Below are 23609 nucleotides of genomic sequence, written 5' to 3'. Positions count from 1 at the left end.
AAAAGACTATTTCAATAAAAATACCCCCCAGGGGTGACTGGGGAAACGAAAAATAGTCACTTGGTCTTCTTCCGACCAGCAGTAAAATGCTTGCCAAAGTGAGGCGTCCGTTTGGCTGTGCGTGATGTATCAAGTTTGCAGTCACGTCTGGTCAGAATGGGCACGTTTAATCTGATGCCTTGTGTAAAGAGAGTGCCACGCTCTTAGCACGTTAAGAACCCTTGCAACAACTCTTTTAGGGGTTCGCAGGTGGCCTGTAGCAAGGCAAAATTTTGTCCCTATCCTATATACCCTCATTTTCCAGTGGCATTTCAGATTTCACTGACCAACATCACGGATGGCCTCTATTACAAAACCTACCTATTGTATTTATTGTTAACTTGTTCTCGTCCTGAACATGCATGAAATATTTGCCACTGGACGTTAAGCAACCAACAATCAATCAATCAATCAATCAATCAAAATATTTGTTGGCAAGGGATGTCATTACTGTTTATTTTCTTACTGTCATTTTGCCAAACAATGCAAAGGTTGTAATGAAAGTTACGTACATTTAGGGTGTAAAATACATCAATGATGATGCAACTGGTTAACATCTTTTTTGAATGAAACAATTGGACATTTCAACATAATGTTTTCATCAAATTTTCACAACATAAAACACAGTTAAAATAAATCAGATTTTAAGGGCCAAAATTGTGATTACTAGTTAGTAAACCAACTCCTTTTGATAATGTAAAAAAATACTGAATCCCGAGGAAAATTTAACAAGAGGCTCTCAAGAGCCTGAATCGCCCACCTTAATTTTTTTGGTTAAATCTCTCATCAATGATTATTTTGGCTTTTCAATTTATTTAAATGTTCTTGAATCGTCCTATTTTCTTCAAAAGCAAAAAAAAAATCATTTTCTCCAATGTTCTATTTTAGCCATAGGAGCTATGTTCCTTGACATACAAGGAAATAAAATATAAAATTTATACTAGATACTCTGAATCTCATTTAGCCTAAGTTTGGCTGAAATTGATACAGCAGTTTCAAAGGAGAAGACTTTTTAAAGTAAGTCAACATGATGAACAAATTGTGAAAAAAGTCTTTAAAGGGCAATAACTCCTTAAGGGGTCAATTGCCAATTTTGGTCAAATTGACTTATTTGTAGATCTTACTTTGCTTAACATTTTTGCTATTAACAGTTTATCTGTATCTATAATAATATTCAAGATAATAACCAAAAACTACAAAATTTCTTTAAAATCATCAATTCAGGGGCATTATACCTGAAAAACCAGTTACCCAATTCGGCTGAAAATTTCAGGACAGGTAGACCTTGACCTAATTAATACTTTAACTACTTGTTTTATTTGCTCTAAATGCTGGAGTTTTTGAGATATAAGCCAAAAACTGCATTTTACCCTGTGTTCTATTTTTAGCCATGACGGCAATATTTTTTGACGAAATTAAAAAAAAAGCACAAACTTTATTTTATACACCCTACTGATCATTCAGTTGAAGTTTGGTTGAATTTGGTTAAGTAGTTTTAGAGGAGAAGATTTTTTAAAGTTAGCAAATATGATGAACAAATTGTGAAAAATTGTCATTAAAGGACAATAACCCCTTAAGGGGTCAATTGACAATTTTGGTCATATTAACTTATTTGTAGATCTTACTTTGCTGATCATTTTTGCTGTTTACAGTTTATCTTTATCTATAATAATATTCAAGATAATGACCAAAAACTGCAAAACTTCCTTAAAATTAACAATTAAGTGGCAGCAACCCAACAATGGTTTTGTTTGATTCATCTGACAATTTCAGGGCTGATAGATATTGACCTAATGAACATTTTAACCCCTTGTCAGATTTGCTCTAAATGCTTTCGTTTTTGAGATATAAGCCAAAAACTGCATTTGACCCCTATGTTCTATTTTAAGTAACGGCGGCCATGTTTTTTGACGGATCAAAAATCGAAGCACAAACTTTGTGCAGGATAATCTAAGGAACAATCATGCTAAGTGTCATCCAAATCCATTCAGTAGTTTCAGAGGAGAAGATTTTGTAAAGTTAGCAAATATGATGAACAAATTGTGAAAAATTGTCATTAAAGGACAATAACCCCTTAAGGGGTCAATTGACAATTTTGGTCATATTAACTTATTTGTAGATCTTACTTTGCTGATCATTTTTGCTGTTTACAGTTTATCTTTATCTATAATAATATTCAAGATAATGACCAAAAACTGCAAAATTTCCTTAAAATTACCAATTAAGTGGCAGCAACCCAACAATGGTTTGTTTGATTCATCTGAAAATTTCAGGGCTGATAGATCTTGACCTAATGAACATTTTTACCCCATGTCAGATTTGCTCTAAATGCTTTCGTTTTTGAGATATAAGCCAAAAACTGCATTTGACCCCTATGTTCTATTGTAAGTAACGGCGGCCATGTTTTTTGACGGATCAAAAATCGAAGCACACACTTTGTGCAGGATAATCTAAGGAACAATCATGCTAAGTTTCATCCAAATCCATTCAGTAGTTTCAGAGGAGAAGATTTTTTAAAGTTAGCAAATATGATGAACAAATTGTGAAAAATTGTCATTAAAGGACAATAACCCCTTAAGGGGTCAATTGACAATTTTGGTCATATTAACTTATTTGTAGATCTTACTTTGCTGATCATTTTGCTGTTTACAGTTTATCTTTATCTATAATAATATTCAAGATAATGACCAAAAACTGCAAAATTTCCTTAAAATTACCAATTAAGTGGCAGCAACCCAACAATGGTTTGTTTGATTCATCTGAAAATTTCAGGGCTTATAGATCTTGACCTAATGAACATTTTTACCCCCATGTCAGATTTGCTCTAAATGCTTTCGTTTTTGAGATATAAGCCAAAAACTGCATTTGACCCCTATGTTCTATTTTAAGTAACGGCGGCCATGTTTTTTGATGGATCAAAAATCGAAGCACACACTTTGTGCAGGATAATCTAAGGAACAATCATGCTAAGTTTCATTCAAATCCATTCAGTAGTTTCAGAGGAGAAGATGTTTGAAAAATTGTTAACGACGACAGACGACGACGACGGACGCCAAGTGATGAGAAAAGCTCACATGGCCTTTTAGGCCAGGTGAGCTAAAAAGGAAAGTCCCTGATCAAATGGCAAAATCAAACGATCAAACGTATCAAACAAATGAACAACAACTGTCATATTCCTGACTTGGTACAGGCATTTTCAAATTTAGAAAATGGTGGATTGAACCTGGTTTAATAGCGCTAAACCTCTCACTTGTATGACAGTTGCATCAAATTCCATAATGTTTACAATGATGCGTGAACAAAACAGACATAATAGGTTAAATTGTCAAAACAGTGGTACAACAGTCATCACCGTGTCGCAATCTCAATTAGCACAAAAACAAAAAAATATTTAACAAAGAAGCATAAAAAGCATCTATCAAATTTAACAACCACAATCATTGCTTACTTACAATGTATATATATATATATTTTAAATCAATCCATAAATGACTGAAATATTTGAAGTCCTGTGATTAAATGGCAAGGTTCACATCAACTCAAGTGTAGAGTTGCGTGTATGACATCAGAATGTAAACATCACACAGGAAGAGATATACAATAACTTTGTTGTTCAAAGTATTTTCATAATTATAATAGAACAATAGCATAATGGCCGGATGTTTAAAAGTAAAAAACCTAGTCATATGTACCCAAGAAACACAAAAAGTCACGCGTACAAAACACACTAGCAAAAATGAAAGAGAATACAAACAACATATTGATGGGATGTATAAGTACAGAGCCACGTCAAATGGATATCACAGAAAACAGACCAAACAGTAAAAGTCATATTAATTAGAGAACAAAGACAAATAAAAGAACAATATAACACGTTATTAAGATGACAAACAACATCAGTACACACAATCTTTACACCCTCATGTTTTATTTGTGAAGTTCGTAAGAATACTTATCAACAAGGTCTTGGTACCTTCTGATGAACTTTGGGAAATAACTTATTGATGGGCAACAGACATGAAGTTTTTCAACCCCAGGAAGAGGTGACTTAATGACCAGGTACCAGTTACCTTGTAAACACCTACTATGTGAAAGCTTACTTTGGAAACTAATTGCCTTTCCTTATCCATGATTATTTATTCAAATAATGGCAACAAATAAGTTATCTATTCTAATGCACAAAGTGGAAAGGGATAAGTTGCAAAACTTGTTTCCCAATCCACCAATATGTTTAAACTATTCTAATGCAGGAGGGATGTCAAAAGCCATTAAAAAACCCACAAAACTTGATAGCATAAAATAATATTTATTTCCATAAGAAACAGCAATGGTACATGATTGCTACTGTAACAAAAATATAACAGAAAGAAAAGCAAAATAAAAATCTAGATACAAAAACATATGATTATATAATTATAAACAATTATTGCACTTGGTATAATCTCAGCCATGTTCTGTCTTATTATCACTTATGTAATGCATCTCTGACTAAATCAATCTCAAATGATAGTTTGTGAAGTGTATTAACTTCTCAATGTAAAATTAAATAAAACTAAGTTTAAAAAACATTCAATTTGGTAAATTTTCTTAATAATAATTTTAGCTTGCATGAAAAAGAAAAGAACTAAAGTGCGAAATTTTTTTTTTCTTTTTAATTTTTTTTTAAAAATTTTCAAGTGGGAAATGAAATACGTTTTTCAAAAATTTGTGCCTAACTAAATAGTGAACATGAATGTGACAGCTAATGCCACCATAATTAAAGTAAAATTGGTGGACGTTTCGTCCCAGAGGGTATCACCAGCCCAGTAGTCAGCACTTCGGTGTTGACATGAATATCAATTATATGGTCATTTTTATAAATTTTCTGTTTACAAAACTTTGAATTTTTCGAAAAAACCAAGGATTTTCTTACCCCAGGAGTAGATTACCTTAGCCGTTTTTGGCACAACTTTTTGGAATTTTGGGTCCTCAATGCTCTTCAACTTTGTATTTATTTGGCTTTCTGAACTATTTTGATCTGAGCGTCACTGATGAGTCTTATGTAGACGAAACGCGCGTCTGGCGTATAAAATTATAATCCTGGTATTTTTGATAACTATTGACTCTTATTGTGTGATGACAGAACAATTCGATGATAGTCTTACTTCATACATCAGTAAAAAAGTATTATAAAAATTAACTTTGCTAAATATAAAATGAGGTCTTTGTCACATGAATCCTGTTAGATTGACATATATACTTTACAATGATTTTACAGACAAAATAAAGTAGTAAACAAGAAACTCACTAATGGGGAGTAGATACAGTTTCCCTTTACATTGAGATATGTTATAGATTGAAATGTGATCTTGGAAAAATGGTTAAATACAGCAGGTTATGTTGGCTTTTTTCAACAAAATGAGGCTCAAAATTGTGATCTTTAAAATGTTTTAAAACTTGTAATTTTGGTAATAAAACAGCTGATTTTTTATTTTTATTTTGTAAGCTCTGATAATGGATGCATTAGGTAAAACAAGCATACTGTGAGTATAGTATGGCAATACATAGCTCCCTACCGGTTAAAATTCTAACTTGATCTATAACTTGTCATGGTGTAATAAACTACATAAAATAACAAACAATTTACTAAAGTAAAGAAAAGGAAAAAAATCCAAAATATCAATTATCTTTTAATACAATGTCATTTACAAATCTTTTAAAAATTGAGTTATTTCCCTTTTGAAAAGAAATCAAGTAATTAAAATAAGTATTTCAAAAAAAATTAATTACAGGAAAGTTCAAAAATGAGTTATTTCCCTTTGAACAGAAATTTTAGTAATTAATAAGTATTTCATCAAAAATTCTATTTTAGAGAAAGGGCTTTAACTGAACAAGGAGAACAGATTGTGAAAATCGACTTTGACCTGGAACTTGTAATGATAAAACAATACACCAAAAATCAAATCAATATCTTCAAGCATTACAAAAAAAAGTTTGGAAAACTGATTTGCCAGACTGACGGATGGACAGATAGACATACAGTCAGACAAGAGTGCAAACCTCAAGACCCCGTCAACTTCGTCGGTAGTGGCCAATAATAATAATTTTGAAATATGTGTTTAGAGCCTGCATTGTGCATTTTGAAATCTTGTTTAAAAAAGTATGTGTTATGGTACCAGCACATATTTTAGAAGATACTCTAAAATTGGTACGGTATTTAAATCATGTTTTCCAAAATCCTCCTTATATTTTGCTGTAAATCATATTGCAACGTTTCAGAATACTTTTATCAAAGTTGAGACAATAAAACTTGTTACAGGAACTAGCTCATTTATTATCATGATAACTGTGTATTTACACAGACAGTATTCACTTCCCTTAAGCACAAGTAATTGTTGATCATTGATTTATTTAAATGTGATGAAGCTCAAATGAACCCTGTCTGAGGAACAGCTAAATCTTAAAATGTTTCATTGACCAAATACATAAAACTAAAAAAAAAAACTTGATTAAAAAATTCATAATTTCCCTACTAAGAACCGCATATTGGTAATGCTCTTCAAAAGTTTTGTGGAAAACAAATCATAAGTATATTTTTTATAATTTTAATGTATTTTTGGTAACTTATATTGAAATAAGGTCTTAACTTTGATGTAAAATGCCACTGTCAGGGGAACCAATCAACTGCCTAAATCCACATGTGTAATATTATTCAAATATAAAGCTAATTAATGAGATGTAACCCATCTCTTAAACATGTATCATGGCTAATGTAGAGCACTGGTATAATTCAAGCAAATCAGAAAAACAGAACTCTAAATATTTTCAAATTTTGTGCACATCAATTCAGAAATATAAAGATGCCTTCCAAAATTTTAAAAGCATACAACTAACATCAAATTACAAAATCAGAAAGAAATATTGAGGTAACTAGAAATAAGGCACAAATGTATACAAAAATAAAAATGAAAACAATATTGACTATTAAAAATCAGTCTTATAAATATGATATGTATTTACACTCTTCTGAGGCATATGTAACATTATTTATTATTCAACAAAAGACTGAATAATGCCTATGAGAATGCCAATCTTATTTTTACTTAGAAAGTACTGTTACAAATGTATTAAAGTAAACATTGTAAAAATTTCATAATAAAATTGCTTCTGTGGAATATCAATCCACTGTAAGAATTCAATTTGAATTGTAACTGAAATCAGCTTAGATGTTGAAAAATATGATATAGGTTTCTCCCAGTGAAGACATAACATTTATAATGAATTCCTTTGTAACTTTTGTAACTTCTACTCAATGACATCTCTACATGTTTACCATTAACAAAATACTATCAAAAGGTATGAGAAATAATTATCCTATTGTATTATACATTTGTTTAAAGCAAGAATAGATAATACAATAACAAAAAATATTGGTAGAATCTTTTTTATATATGTTACAGTAAATAAGCGTAATAAAGGATTACATGGAATTCCTACTAATTTTGATGAATTCATGTAGAGTGGGGTGCTCATTTTCGCCGGGGACACAATTTCGCCGTTTAAGGATTTTGAGGTGTAAAAACTTCAAAGGATGGCTGAAATGGAAGAAATGTACCCGTTAATTATATTTTTATAACAAATATAATATTTTTTTAAACTGAGACAAAATTGCCGAAAATGACCGAAAAACGGACAACGATTTTCGGACAATTTCCTGAATAAAAAACACGATTTCAAAGAAGTATTTATGAGTAAATATTTTACTGAATGCCCTAATTTTGAATTCTTCATACCTTTGAAATGTCTGCTATTCATCTATAATGCAATTGATTTGATAAAAATTGTTAAAAGCTGCGGTTATTTGGTTTTAAATAGATGTGTAAAAACGGCGAATATGTGTCCCCCATTGACAAAACATCCGGAAATTTCAAACACCCTTTAATCTAACTTTTCAGATGATTTTCTTAAAACAAACCGGTTTTCAAGCTTAAGTATATTTTGCATTTGAAGTTATCTCCATATAGAAATATCAGTATACTTCAAAAACATTTAGACCTGAACATAAACTGTAGAAAACATGGAAAGATGTGGCGAAAATGAGCACCCCACTCTAATCCCATTCCTAACATTAAATTCATGTTTATAGGGTTAGGGAATATGTATAATTTTAGGTCAAAATTCTAAGGATTTCATGAAATCCTTTCCAATATCTAGGGATTACATGTAATTACTACACTGCTTCAAATTACATGTGAGAACGCCAATTACAATGATTTCCTGTAACATATATACATATATATATATAATTTTCAAAATAAAACAAAACGTTAGAAATTCCCAGAGATGTGACGTCTCTACAATGAATGTTAAATTTATCATCAAAACAAAAGGTTTACTGATTTAATGTTAGGTTCATTTCTGAATAATATTAAATGAATAACAAATGATTAAAACATACAGTTCAAACCCTTTTTAGGGTTATATGACTATATATATGGATATAATTTATTATACACATTTTTATATCAAATATATTGCAAACACCATTAACCTATTTGCATTCTAATGATAAATGCTGAACCTTTAAATAAAATTTCATTCAACTTTTAATCTATTATGTCTCTTAAAATATCCCTTATAAACACTTTCTATTAAGTAATGTAAATTTTCCACCACCAACACTTTTCGTTTGGTTTCAGGTCAACCATGTGGATTTCTATGGTGATTGAGTAATTCTTTTCAAATAACAAAGTCAGGTTCATCTTGCATCAGTTCTATTTTTAACACCAATAATGATAAGTTTGCCATCTCTGATTCCTGCCAAGATGTGACTGTTGCTATTGGTTACTGATAAACAATGAATAGGCACATGGAGTGGAAACATATTGACTGTTCTTAGTCTACAATATAAATGTTTTATATCAAACAAGTGGCATTGATAACAATTACAAAACATTATTATAGGGCATTTTAAAATATCTATCACCAACAAATGTGACTCAGTGCAATATATAATTTCATTACTATATCTTTTAAGACAGTTCCCTGAAAGAGCTATATCTTGCATACAAACTTACTAAGTGGTGTATTTCTACTCCCTTCAGTATAAGCAAGATAAAGAGGAATATTATATTTACTACTAGTCTTTTAAAATAAATTTGATGTTCCAGATATATTGTGATGGCATTTTACAGTTTCTCTGAGAGCAATTGTATTGAATTATGAAATACATAAGACTTTTTTCCTACTTTGATAATACATCATATGGCCATAATTGATGCATCTAAATCCTCTGAAATTGAGAAAGATGGTATGTAACTCAGACTTGGTACAAACAATTTAAACGGACTTACCCAAATATTTCCTTAATTGTAAGGTGGCCCTGAATGTCTCCTGTGATCACATGATCTCCCTTAATTATCATGTGACACAATCCATACATTAACTTTTCTGTAAACAAGTGCTTCCCATTAATGGAGTATAAATGTAAAGAAAATCTTTCCTGAAAAAAAATAAATAATCATATTTTTATCATTACACATTTTTTTTAAATTTTCATGTTTTGCCTTATCTCTGTTTGCATCCTTTTCAATATTGAACTGAATATGATAAATGTCCAATCAGATGCTCCGCAGGGCACAGCTTTATACGACAGCAGAGGTCGAACCCTGAACAGTTGGGGCAAGTATGGACACAACATTTAAGCTTGATACAGCTCTGAATTTGGATTGTGATTAAATAGTTGACACAACATAGGTTTCTGACACAGAATGAATGTGGTCTAAGAACTTTAACTTAAAAACAGATGTCTGTTCATGAAAATTTGGCACTTTGAAAGCCAATTAAGAGTTCAAAATCGGAAAAACATGAAAAGTAGCCAAAATCAGGTGGGGGTGGGCATCTTTTGATGGCCACTACGTAACTGGAAGTGACTGTTGGTAAAAGCTATTATCATATATGCATGCATAGGTGGTATAGGAACACAACGAGGTATAATATGGCCAATAGGAATCTAGTCTGTAAAATCTAGGTCACCGTTTTGTCAAAAATCCATAAAAACGGACATTTAGGCAGACCTGACTTGACAATAATAATTCCCAAGCAAGATACTGAAGTCCAATATACTCCCAGCTAGCATGAATGGACTACTGTAACTATAGGGTAATACCTGAATGACAAAAAAACACAGTCTTGTCAGTGTTCACCTCTCAAGGTCGTTTTGAAATCGGAAAATAGATGGAAAATTACCATTTTTCACTGGGGGGTTGGTTCAAACCCAGGAGAAAATATATAGAATCCCATATATTCAATTTTTGTTGAAATCAAACAAAGTTTAATTTTTTATTGCGCAAAACTGTGCAATTGAAAATTTCTTGCTATTGTGCAATATTGTGCAATTAGATATTTCTAGCTATTGCGCAATACTGTGCAATTGAAGATTTCTTGGTATTGCACAATACTGTGCAATTGAAGATTTCTTGCTATTGTGCAATACTGTGCAATTGAAGATATTTTGCTATTGCACAATACTGTGCAATTGAAGAATTCTTGCTATTGCGGAATACTGTGCAATTGAAAGAAGGTATATTTTTGCAGAATGTAAAAGATATAACTTTCATGACAATAGAGAAAAGTCCTTACCTTTGGATCAATAGGGAACCTCTCATGACAATAGAAAATAATCCTTACTTTTGGATCAATAGGGAACATCTCATGACAATAGAGAATAGTCCTAACCTTTGGATCAATAGGGAACGTCTCAAGACCTTTGGATCAATAGGGAACCTCTCATGACAATAGAGAATAATCCTTACTTTTGGATCAATAGGGAACATCTCATGACAATAGAGAATAGTCCTAACCTTTGGATCAATAGGGAACGTCTCATAACAATAGAGAATAGTCCTAACCTTTGGATCAATAGGGAATTTCTCATGACAATAAAGAATAGTCCTTACCTTTGGATCAATAGGGAACATCTCATGACAATAAAGAATAGTCCTAACCTTTGGATCAATAGGGAACGTCTCATGCCAATAGAGAATAATCCTTACCTTTGGATCAATAGGGAACTTCTCATGACAATAAAGAATAGTCCTTACCTTTGGATCAATAGGGAACGTCTCTTTACAGTAGAGAATAATCCTTACCTTTGGATCAATAGGGAACATCTCATGACAATAGAGAATAATCCTTACCTTTGGATCAATAGGGAACATCTCATGACAATAGAGAATAATCCTTACCTTTGGATCAATAGGGAACATCTCATGACAATAGAGAATAATCCTTACCTTTGAATCAATAGGGAACATCTCATGACAATAAAGAATAGTCCTTACCTTTACATCAATAGGGAACGTCTCATGACAATAGAGAATAGTCCTAACCTTTGGATCAATAGGGAACGTCTCATGACATTAGAGAATAGTCCTAACCTTTGGATCAATAGGGAACGTCTCATGACAATAGAGAATAATCCTAACCTTTGGATCAATAGGGAACATCACATGACAATAGAGAATAATCCTTACCTTTGGATCAATAGGGAACATCTCATGAAAATAAAGAATAGACCTTACCTTTGGATCACTAGGGAACATCTCATGACAATAGAGTATAATCCTTACCTTCGGATCAATAGGGAACGTCTCATGACAATAGAGAATAATCCTCCCCATCTCGTCCACGGCTAGCAATGGTATATGTAAAGTATATCCCATGGCACAAGGAGGGTGCAAGGTTTTCATGTAGTGGCCCCTTCTAACTGTATGTAAAATAACGGTTCCATCCTGCAACAGGAGGGTTTTCTTTCATTATTTGTAGCTTGTATTTTGAGTATCATGAAGCAACTTTCAGTATTTATAATTTTTTGATTCATAAATGATATTTATTTTTGTCCTTCATATTACAATCTTTCCTTCCAAATATTATATGTTTATAATCTAGTATATCTATATGTGCAATTAACTAACAATTACAGAATAGAACTTATCTTTGAGACAACCAAAGTTTAAAATATTTATTGCTATACATCGTAAATGAAAAAAAATGTATTCCCTGAGATAACTAAGCAACTTCATACCTTTTTTATATGAAACTGAGAGTCACTCAGGTTTAAAATTATATATATAGTTTTCACATTTTTGAGGTTTCAAGATGGACATTGTCAATTCTAAGTTATTTTTTTTAGAATGGTTTGGTTATATTTTTATGTTTGGGCTGTTTATTGCTGACTATACGGCATGGGTTATTGAAGGCTCTATGGTTGTCCGTCATGGCTTTATTCCACTTCATTTGTACTTTGGTGGATAATTGTCTCATTGGAAATCATATCACATCTCTTTATTGATGATAGAGAAAATATAGGTAAGTCTGTAAATTTTTATTTCCAGCGTATAGTGCTTTAATTATGGTTACAATCCCTGATTTTGGGGGAATATGTTATATTATATAATCAAAATCTGTATTTTACAGTTATCATTAAACATCTCTTTTGAATAAAACTATTTTTTATTACAATTTACTTGTATTATTCACGCAAAATGAAATGTTTTATTTTGGCGCAAAAGCAAAGCACCGCTTAAAGATATTAATATACCAGGGTACCTTGTTATAGAAAGCTGTAACAATAAAGGAAATTGTAACAGCTTTAGAGCTAGACCAATAAATCAATTATCAAAGTCTTATTTACAACCCTCACATATGCATGATTTTTCTCTAAACTTTACTATAAAAAAAATATTTTTGAAATTTTGGGTCTATTATGCCCTCCAACTTTGTACTTTATTTGACCGTTTAACTTTTCACTGATGACTCCTATGAAAACAAACTGCATGTCTGAAGTACAAAATTGTGAGTTTAAAATGAATCCTCAACATTTAAGATGGAGAACATGAATACACTTTATGTTTATTTGATTCAGTTTATTTTTGCAGATTATATTGTGAAATTTTTATTCCTGTAAACCTTCATATCCCTTTTCTCCAGGTCATTTTTAGTAAATCCCTCACAAACTTTGCAAAAATCTGATATTCTTTCTGCAAGCAAAATATGTATGCATACCCTTGATGCTGAAGCTACCATGTCAAGTTCTGTAGAAATGTACACAGCAGTTACTTCCCCTTCATGTCCATACAATGTTTGTAGAGGTCTGTTGTTAATGTTAACACTGAATCCACCCTGTCAATAAATAATACCTTATAATAAGTCTGTTGTTAATGTTAACACTGAATCCACCCTGTAAATAAATAATACCTTATAATAAGTCTGTTGTTAATGTTAACACTGAATCCACCCTGTCAATAAATAATACCTTATAATTAGTTAAACATCTATCTAGCAACTTTCTCAAATATTGACATTAAATGTCAAAGATTTGGTTTGGTGTTGCTGTGACATTGATCTTTCCACCAATAACCTCAAAACAGGGGTCTATCCACCAATAACCTCAAAACAGGGGTCTTTCCACCAATAACCTCAAAACAGGGGTCTTTCCACCAATAACCTCAAAACAGGGGTCTTTCCACCAATAACCTCAAAACAGGGGTCTATCATCCAATAACCTCAAAACAGGGGTCTTTCCACCAATAACCTCAAAACAGGGGTCTTTCCACCAATAACCTCAAAACAGGGGTCTATCCACCAATAACCTCAAAACAGGGGTCTTTCCACCAATAACCTCAAAACAGGGGTCTTTCCACCAATAACCTCAAAACAGGGGTCTATCCACCAATAACCTCAAAACAGGGGTCTTTCCACCAATAACCTCAAAACAGTGGTCTATCCACCAATAACCTCAAAACAGGGGTCTTTCCACCAAATATTGGTAAAGCTCTGATATATGAATCAAAAGTCATACTTAGAAATGAATCCCTCTCCCCCACCCCCACCCCAAAATAAAAGTATAAAACCAAATTGAAACTGAATTATTCATGTTTGAATTACATAAAAAAATATTTAAAGTCAAGTTTGACCGTGTTGCAATTTGCCTTATTAGTGTAGGACAGGTTTCTTTCCCTAAGAAATATAAATAAAATCTCCTTATGGCTTGATGGCATTACCTAGGCTACCCAAGTATTTTTTTGTTTCATAAACAAATAACAGAATTAAGTACAGAGTTACAATTAATTTCGTACAGAAAATTCAGAAAATTAAAATTCTGAAGCATGCATATAAGGATAGTCAAGTCACATTACTGGCATATTTTCTAATACATGTATTCCTTTCCATTCTATAACATATATATATGTACCAGATTATAAATGGATGTGAAAGGAGGAGTTGCCTACAAAGGATTATAAAACTAGGTAAATTTAGCTTTAATGTACAGTCAGCTATAAAAGGCATGAAAAATGTGACACAATTCAAACTAGAAATAACAAAACAATTTACGAAAAATACAGATATGACAGACATAAGCCAATGACAAAAGTGTACTACAGGCTTAATGACATGCAAATAAAAAATGTTGCTGGGTTTAACCTGTCTGTGAGCGCTAAATGATCCCCCTAACCTGGGAAGTTGTGTAATAGGAATGAAGGTTTCATTTGTGAATCCCTACCAGCAAAAAACTTCGTCCTCATTATGGATGTCAGATATATTTTTCTGGAGTTAATATCAAATAATATAAACAACTGTAATACCTGTTGCTGTATTTGCCAAATAATACATGTTGTGTCACGTGACCCAGTTACAAGATGGCTGCCACAGTAGTCTAATGCCACACAAGTTACAATGTCTGAAATATAAAAACATAAAACAATCTTTTCTTCCACATTATCCATTGCTTTAAGGGCTAATATGAGGCAGGCATTACCTGTGAAAGGGGACGAAGTCTGTATGAATTATTTTTTTGTAACTTCAAAATCTGTTAAAAAAGAAACGGAAATACCGTAACATTTCTGATTTTGGTTCTGTTGTAAGGGATTTTACTTGTGACGTTATTTAAGTTATGACTTCATTTTCAATGTAAAGAAAGAAACGCAATGCATCAGGTAACGTCAATTCATATCAAAGACAAAGAATTTTTAAAATGAAATATGGGTATTAAGTTCCTAGAGTTCCTATTTTTTACTAGACTACTCAAAGTCTCACAACAACAAGACCGGAAGAAGGAAGTAGATTTCTGCATTCTGCGCAAATGCGGGAATTCAATACACGACAAAAAAAAGTTTTAAAGATTTTGAGTTCATTACTGACATTAGTACAATGGAAATTTCGGGTTTCCCGTTTTAAAAAAAAATAAATTTTTTATTGATTTTTCTCATGTAATAGGGGACTTCATCCCCATAAAGTCCCCATATAATTTAGGAGGCTCATATGAGTATAAATCACTCACCTATTAAAATATGCCATTTTATTTAATTTTAACATTTATTTCAATCAATCCTGTTGCTTATTTTTACATTTTATTTTATTCAATTGCAACCCTTCCAGAAGTAGTCCTCTATTAGTATAATGCTTTCAGTAATTTGACATGTTTGTAGATCTTGTACTGTTTAACATCTTTGCCCTTTACTATACATATCTGTTATAGTTACCAAGATATTAGTAAATAAATAGAGAATGCGCTCATGGGTCAATGGATAATTTTGGTCATACAAACTTACTTTGCTGAACATTTTTTTGGTTACAGTTTATCTTTATCTATAATAAAATTCAAGATAATAACCCAAAACTGCAGAATTCCTTAAAATCATCAATTCAGGGGCAATGACCTAAAAATCAGATACTCAATTTGGCAGATGACAGATGAAAACTACAGACAATGACAGATGATCAAAGCCAAATGATGGAATATTTGGGCCCGGAGAGCTGAAAAAGTTTGTGATTATACTGCCATAGATAATAGCTTTATATATAGGTTAACTCTTGATATTAAGATGGCCTATTCTTGATAATGTTGTTACATTCTTACAATAAACCTATTCTTCTTTTAACAAGAAGGTATATTTTTGCAGAATGTAAAAGATATAACGTTTTCCCTGTAAGTTGTATAATAATTCAGCATAACTGTTAAAATAGACTTTTTTTTATAGTTATGAATAAATCAATTTCTGGAGTATAATTTTTTACCTGCAGTGTATGTAACAAGCACTGATAAGCTTAACCAGATACAAATTAGAATACAAATAATCTTGTTTGTTTTTCATAACTTTTTAAAAGTGTTCCAAAATTTGAATCACTACTTATTCAGTATGATAGTTTGTTATTTTATTGTGTTGAGCTGTACATCACCCAAGTGAAACCTTTCTGTTTCCATTATTGTGTTTTATACAAGAGACCAGATGTAAACGACAGTACTGTTACTACTTTTCTAATTGTCTAATGATTAATTCCTTGTTAAGGAAAGTAATAAGTGAGGTAGCTTAAATATCAAGCAATGTAACAAAGGATCTTGTTTTTTCCTACACACTCCAATAAATGTAGTTAGCATTTTGACTAAAAGGATTTTTACCCCTGACATTCAACTTTGACATAGTGTTTTTAAGGAAACATACCAATATGTCTGACAATATGGTTTATCTTCTTCACCTTCCCAAGATGATAAACTTGTAGACTGTTATCCCAGTGTCCTCCACTAATCAATAACTTGGCATCATGGGATACAACAAACAATTTAGGCTCAACTTTAACCCCGGGAGCAAATGGTACATTTAGCCTTCTTTTACACCTGAAAAATATGGATAATATTAAGAGACCTGTCACTTGGTTATCACGCCATACCTAACATCTGCAACATAGATAATAAAATGCTTTGCAGGGCGCGATACCACCATAGAGGTCTTCCTGAACAGTTGGGGCAAGTATGGACACAACATTCAAGCTTGATACAGCTCTGAAATTGGAATGTGATTAAATATTTGACACAGCATAGGTTTCTGACACAGAATGAATGTGATCTAAGAATTTCAAATTTTCAAATTGGACATTTACATATTATGGTCCAATATCCAAAATCTAAATACATGGTTAATTTCAGCATATCAAACCCCAACAATTGATTTTATGATGAAATCAAACAAAGTTTAATTTTGGACTCTTTTGACCTCAATGTTGAACAATTTAAAAACAAGGCCCAAAATCCAAAATCTTAATACACAGTTAGATTCAGCATATTAAAGGACCCTAAGAATTCAAGGATAAAACCCCATTGAACTTGGTCAAGAAATAAGCAATTTATACAAAGTATTAGAAGAGTATTATTTTTGGCCCCTAATTCCTAAACAGTTAGGGCCATAACCCCCAAAATCAATCCCAAACTTACTTTTTTTGGTATGGAGCCTTGTAGTACAATTTCAGAAAGATCCATACACTTACACACAAGTTATTGTCTTATTTGGACCCCTTTTTAAGCTATTAATTCCTAAACTGTTGGGACCATAACCCCAAAAATCTATCCCAACCTTCCTTTTGTGGTTTCAAACCTTGCGTTTAAATTTCATAGAGATCAATTCACTTAAACTAAAGTTATTGTCCAGAAACTAAGTGTCTTTGGATATGCAAACAACGAAGACAAACCAATATACAAATGCAATTTTTTTTGCACTCGTATAAAAACAGGAATGCAATCTTTGCTTAATAATTTCATATTTCCACCTAATATGGGAAATAGCACTAACTAGAAACATGTATTCATTTATTAATTTGTTGATTTTCAGTCAACAAATAACTATTAAAACTTTCAGGTGCAAATGAAATGATCATTAACAAACTTGAAATTCAATCAATTTTCTTTCCATATTATTTCCCTTGATAGTGATAAATTGTCATAGAAAACTAAAAATATAGCCTTGCATCCAAGTCAAATCCTCTTTGCAGCACTACAGATAGGCATATTAAATACACTTTTCAGTACTCAACACGACTTAACTACTGTGCATGTGTGTGTTAACAATCAATGTTTTGAACAGATCATTCAGTAACTGGTGATTCAGGATGTAATAATGTTTGGACTCTCATTGCTATATTTTCCTACAAAAGATGATCCAGTACCAAGTCAAGAATATGGCATTGTTTTCCATTCATTAAACATGTTTGACCTTTGGATTTTGACCTTTGGATTTTGAATTTTCTGTTTTGAATTTTCCTTAGAGTTTGGTGATTTTGTTATTTTACTTTTTCCTGGATATCACATTTTTTTATTAATTTAAAAATAATTTGTTATCCAAGATGCATTAACCTAACATCCAATAAAAAATACATGCTTTTGTATTCTGTCTTAACTAAAAACTAACTTGTTTGTGGTAATTGAAGGGTCTTTCTCAAACAGGAAATAATTAGAAATGGTTTTGTCATATGGTAACCATCCGTGCATACCAATCTTTCCATCTTCTGAAACTGTTACCTAAATAAAAAATAAATGAATTATCAGAATACAAATATTGCTGAAAGAATTTAACAGTTTGAGGGATTTTTATTTCATATATATTTTTACCAGAAATATTCTATTTAGATCATAAACAAGCTGTCAATGAGAATTTAAAGTTAACAATCATTCTGTGAGTATTGCATGGCAATCCATAATCCCCTCCCAGTTAAAATTTCATTGTATTGGAACAAATTTTAACTTGATCTATAACTTGTTATAGTGTAAACTATATAACAAATATCTAGTCAATATCTTCAAGCATGACAAAAAAAATGTTGAAAACTGAATACCTAAGTAAATTTTGTAAGTCCATTGACCAAAACTTTGCATAAAATCATCAGGAACAAAATTCTAATTGATATGCAACTTGTCATGATAAAACTATATACCTATTTTTAAATCATTAACTTCAAGCATAAAGAAAGTAAATGCAGAAAATTTATTATTTCAGTGGATTTTCAAAGTCCAAGGACCATTACTCTGCACAAAATCATTAAATCAGAACAAAAATCAAACTTGAACTGTAACTTGTCTTGAAGAAAGAAAATGTGGCAAACTGATTAATTCATCACTCGATATTTTTTTAGTACTATTTCTTGCTTTTTGAGGCATAAAAGATGAAGAAAAAATTGGAAAGACATATTTGCTAATACTACACTGTCCACACTTATAGACAATGAAAATCAACATATGATAATTAAACCTGTACATCAGCAGACCTATGTTGCATTGGCTGTCGTTATAAGCTTTGCCATATCAAAAACTCTGAATTTACAATTTGTTGGGAAGTATGAAAAAAAAAATCCATTTATTTGACTATACCATAGAATCTGGCATCCCATGCTGTATAATGGACCTAGCTTGACTTCTTGGGACAGTCACATAGGCTAAGGGATCTGTATCCTGGGTTATCTAAAGCAAATTTATAGTATGATTTTCACATTTATTGGCAGTGAAAAAAATGTTAAATGATATGTAAATATATGACACACATTATAAGCTTTTTGTTTACTTTAATTTCATCAAAGCTTTCTTCTTCTCATTAAGAGTCCCTATCATAATTTAGACAGTTCTTATAATATCTACCTGTAGATGGAAATATTGATCAATAAAAAAGAAAGAAAGTAAATATAAAGTTTATTTTCTATCAATCAATTTTAGGAACATCCAGTATTACTCACTGTCACAAAATACACCTTTAGATTGTTGATGAACTGAAAAATACTTAACGGCCTATCAATCTTTATAGATCTAGCTACTATTTCATCTAGTGTCATTCTTCTTGGATGAGGCTCCTGTAAAAACATATCAATAAGGTCATAAACTTTGGTTTTTAAAAAACCTCATATAAAGGAAAAGTTGTGACTGGTCCTAATTTATTTAACATAACAAAACAAAGCAATGTGTGATGAAAACATTGCCAGACAGTATGAGAGCATATCCAACAAGAATGTGTCCATAGTACATGGATGCCCCCATCAGCAATATCATTTTCTATGTTCAGTGGACTGAAAAACTGGGACAAATGGACACACAGACCAGAAAACATAATGCCCACAATTGGACTGAAAAATTGGTGCCCAGTAGGAGAGCATTAATATACCCTTGGTACATTGCCATAGGATTTTCAGAATTGGACTGATAAGCAGAGGCGGATCCAGCTGTTTTAAAAAGGGGGGTTCCAACCATATGTCCCAATTCAAATGCATTGATCGTCAAAAGATAATTGAGGGTTCCAACCCCCTCCCCCTCCCCACCTGGATCCACCACTGATAAGTATAGGTTGTTAGTTTTTTTTTTATAGATTGATATTTTAAATATCAGTAGAGAGTCATGAGAGGAACATTAAGTGAGTGATGCAAACGAGCAAAAAAGCTTTAAATTGTTGAGAGAAGCTGAAAGTCTACAACATTATAAACATTGGAAACCAAGTAGTCTGTTTATTGTTCTATTATTATATTTCCTCCCCTTTTTTAGACAGTTTTAACCCTTAATGAATGTAAGCTTGATTACATCTCCTCACACATTGTGACATAGCTGATAGCTTTTTCTCAGTCATTGATAATGTCTGCACATATTTCAAAAATGAGAATAAGGAAGTGCTGTACAGGTTGGTATAGGTGAAGATGAAGGACTATTAACCCAATAACTATCTAAATACTTAAATTTTCTTGAGTTCATCAATTTGATTATGTGTACTAATGTTTGTCTGTTTGTCTTTTTCATTTTTAGCCATGGTGTTGTCAGTTTATTTTCGATATATGAGTTTGACTGTCCCTCTGGTATCTTTCGTCCCTCTTTGATGGGTGATAAACTAAAATTTATTTTTAGAACTGTTTCCATTTGTTTGTGCCGATGTTTGGGAAAAAATTGTGTTGAACAATAATATATTGATGTATATTTTAATTGCTTATATTTTTAATTTCAATTTTTTCTTGAATTATATTATGAAGAATGTCAATAGAAATTTTTGGTTCAGCAGATTCTTTAGTAGCTTTGGGATCAAAGGACAATTATCCAATCGAGTTGTCAATCGATCTTTAGAGAAGAGAAATGTTTCTTTTATTATATCAGTCATTATTTAGCCTTTAACTGCTATCATACACTTTTTACCAAATAAAACTACAATTTCTCTGATGAAATGACACTGTAAAAAAATTTGGGTAATGAATTTTAGAGTAAAGAAGTGATTTGGTCCAGTTGAAAAAGGTTAAAAATTAGCACTTCGGAAGCTGTCAAAAGATTTCAAGACCCCCTTAACATAAAATAGTCCAAATTTTGAGTTAGAGCTGATGAAGTTTTCTATAATTTTGATATAATTTGTCCCAAAAGTAGTACATAACACTGTAAAAATATTATTGAGAAAGCGCAGGTGGGATTTTTTTTATTTCCATTTATTGTCTAAAAGAAATGCACTACGAAATTACTGTGTACTCGGACAAATATATCAGTACTTCATTAACCAATGAGTGGACAGCACTGCAATGTTGAAATATCATTAATATATTATGATCGATTTAATATAATGGATCTAGGCACAATATTTGAAAAAAGTCAGTCAAAAGTGGAAAACGTAGATCCTAGTAACAAACACTATGATTTAACAACATTGTTCTATAGGAGATACTTTACATGTTTGTTTTCAAAACGTTTCTGAGAAAAATTTGCTTGAGGGCAATGTTATCCAATTTGTATTTTGTATGAATGAATAAACAAAAGTAAATTATGTCCACCTTAGATCCAAGAGGCACGATTAAAATGATAAGAATTAATACCACTGATTGTCCACCTTATAATTAGATCCAAGTGAGGCACTTGATTAAAATGATTAGATCCAAGTGAGGCACTTGATTAAAATGATAAGAATTAATACCACTGATTGTCCACCTTAGATCCAAGTGAGGCACTTGATTAAAATGATAAGAATGAATACCACTGATTGTCCACCTTAGATCCAAGTGAGGCACTTGATTAAAATGATAAGAATGAATACCACTGATTGTCCACCTTAGATCCAAGTGAGGCACTTGATTAAAATGATAAGAATGAATACCACTGATTGTCCACCTTAGATCCAAGTGAGGCACTTGATTAAAATGATAAGAATTAATACCACTGATTGTCCACCTTAGATCCAAGTGAGGCACTTGATTAAAATGATAAGAATTAATACCACTGATTGTCCACCTTAGATCCAAGTGAAGCACTTGATTAAAATGATAAGAATTAATATTAAAATGATAAGAATTAATACCACTGATTGTCCACCTTAGATCCAAGTGAGGCACTTGATTAAAATGATAAGAATGAATACCACTGATTGTCCACCTTAGATCCAAGTGAGGCACTTGATTAAAATGATAAGAATTAATACCACTGATTGTCCACCTTAGATCCAAGTGAGGCACTTGATTAAAATGATAAGAATGAATACCACTGATTGTCCACCTTAGATCCAAGTGAGGCACTTGATTAAAATGATAAGAATTAATACCACTGATTGTCCACCTTAGATCCAAGTGAGGCACTTGATTAAAATGATAAGAATGAATACCACTGATTGTCCACCTTAGATCCAAGTGAGGCACTTGATTAAAATGATAAGAATGAATACCACTGATTGTCCACCTTAGATCCAAGTGAGGCACTTGATTAAAATGATAAGAATTAATACCACTGATTGTCCACCTTAGATCCAAGTGAGGCACTTGATTAAAATGATAAGAACAAGTGAAACTGCGAGCTACTGCTCACTGATGATACCCCTGCCGCAAGTGGATAATATTAATAGTGTAAAAATATGCAAGTGTTCGGTAAACAGGAAGTTGTCGAGTGATGAATCTGAAAACGCATCACACGGTATAGCTGACTTATAAAAATCCTGAAACCAAATTTCAGAAATCCTTGTATTGTAGTTCCTGAGAAAAATGTGACGAAAATTTTTAACTTGGTTATCATGTGTAAAATCATACAAGTGTTCGGTAAACAGGAAGTTGTCGAGTGATGAATCTGATAACGCATCACACGGTATAGCTGACTTATATAAATCCTGAAACCAAATTTCAGAAATCCTTGTATTGTAGTTCCTGAGAAAAATGTGATGAAAATTTTCAACTTGGTTATCATGTGTAAAATCATACAAGTGTTCGGTAAACAGGAAGTTGTCGAGTAATGAATCTGAAAACGCATCACACGGTATAGCTGACTTATAAAAATCCTGAAACCAAATTTCAGAAATCCTTGTATTGTAGTTCCTGAGAAAAATGTGACGAAAATTTTCAACTTGGCTATCATGTGTAAAATCAGACAAGTGTTCGGTAAACAGGAAGTTGTCAAGTGATGAATCTGAAAACGCATCACACGGTATGGCTGACATATATAAATGTTGATACCAAATTACAGAAAGGGTGGATGTGTAGTTCCTGAGAAAAATGTGACGAAAGTTTCATGGGACGGACTGACTGACGGACGGACGGACTGACGGATGGAGGGACAGACAGAGGTAAAACAGTATACCCCCCCTTTTTTAAAGCGGGGGTATTAAAGCGGGGGTATAATGAATACCACTGATTGTCCACCTTAGATCCAAGTGAGGCACTTGATTAAAATGACAAGAATGAATACCACTGATTGTCCACCTTAGATCCAAGTGAGGCACTTGATTAAAATGATAAGAATTAATACCACTGATTGTCCACCTTAGATCCAAGTGAGGCAC

General features: G+C 32.1%; 1 protein-coding gene across 1 annotated transcript in view; it reads right to left on the bottom strand.

Annotated features, from left to right (window-relative positions):
• Positions 1–8628: 8628 nt before the first annotated feature.
• The window catches only part of LOC139503513 (neurobeachin-like protein 1), a gene marked incomplete in the record, with an annotated part of 102496 nt that continues 87515 nt past the window's right edge, over positions 8629–23609 (bottom strand). The window contains 9 exon segments of the mRNA XM_071293304.1: positions 8629–8918; positions 9372–9520; positions 11649–11810; positions 13084–13200; positions 14664–14758; positions 16521–16693; positions 18258–18367; positions 19214–19303; positions 19573–19686. Of these exon segments, the coding sequence (XP_071149405.1) occupies positions 8777–8918; positions 9372–9520; positions 11649–11810; positions 13084–13200; positions 14664–14758; positions 16521–16693; positions 18258–18367; positions 19214–19303; positions 19573–19686 (1152 nt within the window).

The sequence above is a fragment of the Mytilus edulis genome, chromosome 14 (assembly GCF_963676685.1).
Source record: "Mytilus edulis chromosome 14, xbMytEdul2.2, whole genome shotgun sequence".
Lineage (NCBI taxonomy): Eukaryota > Metazoa > Mollusca > Bivalvia > Mytilida > Mytilidae > Mytilus > Mytilus edulis.
The sequence above is the reverse complement of the archived record's forward strand: the minus strand, read 5'-3'. Positions and strand labels throughout refer to the sequence as shown.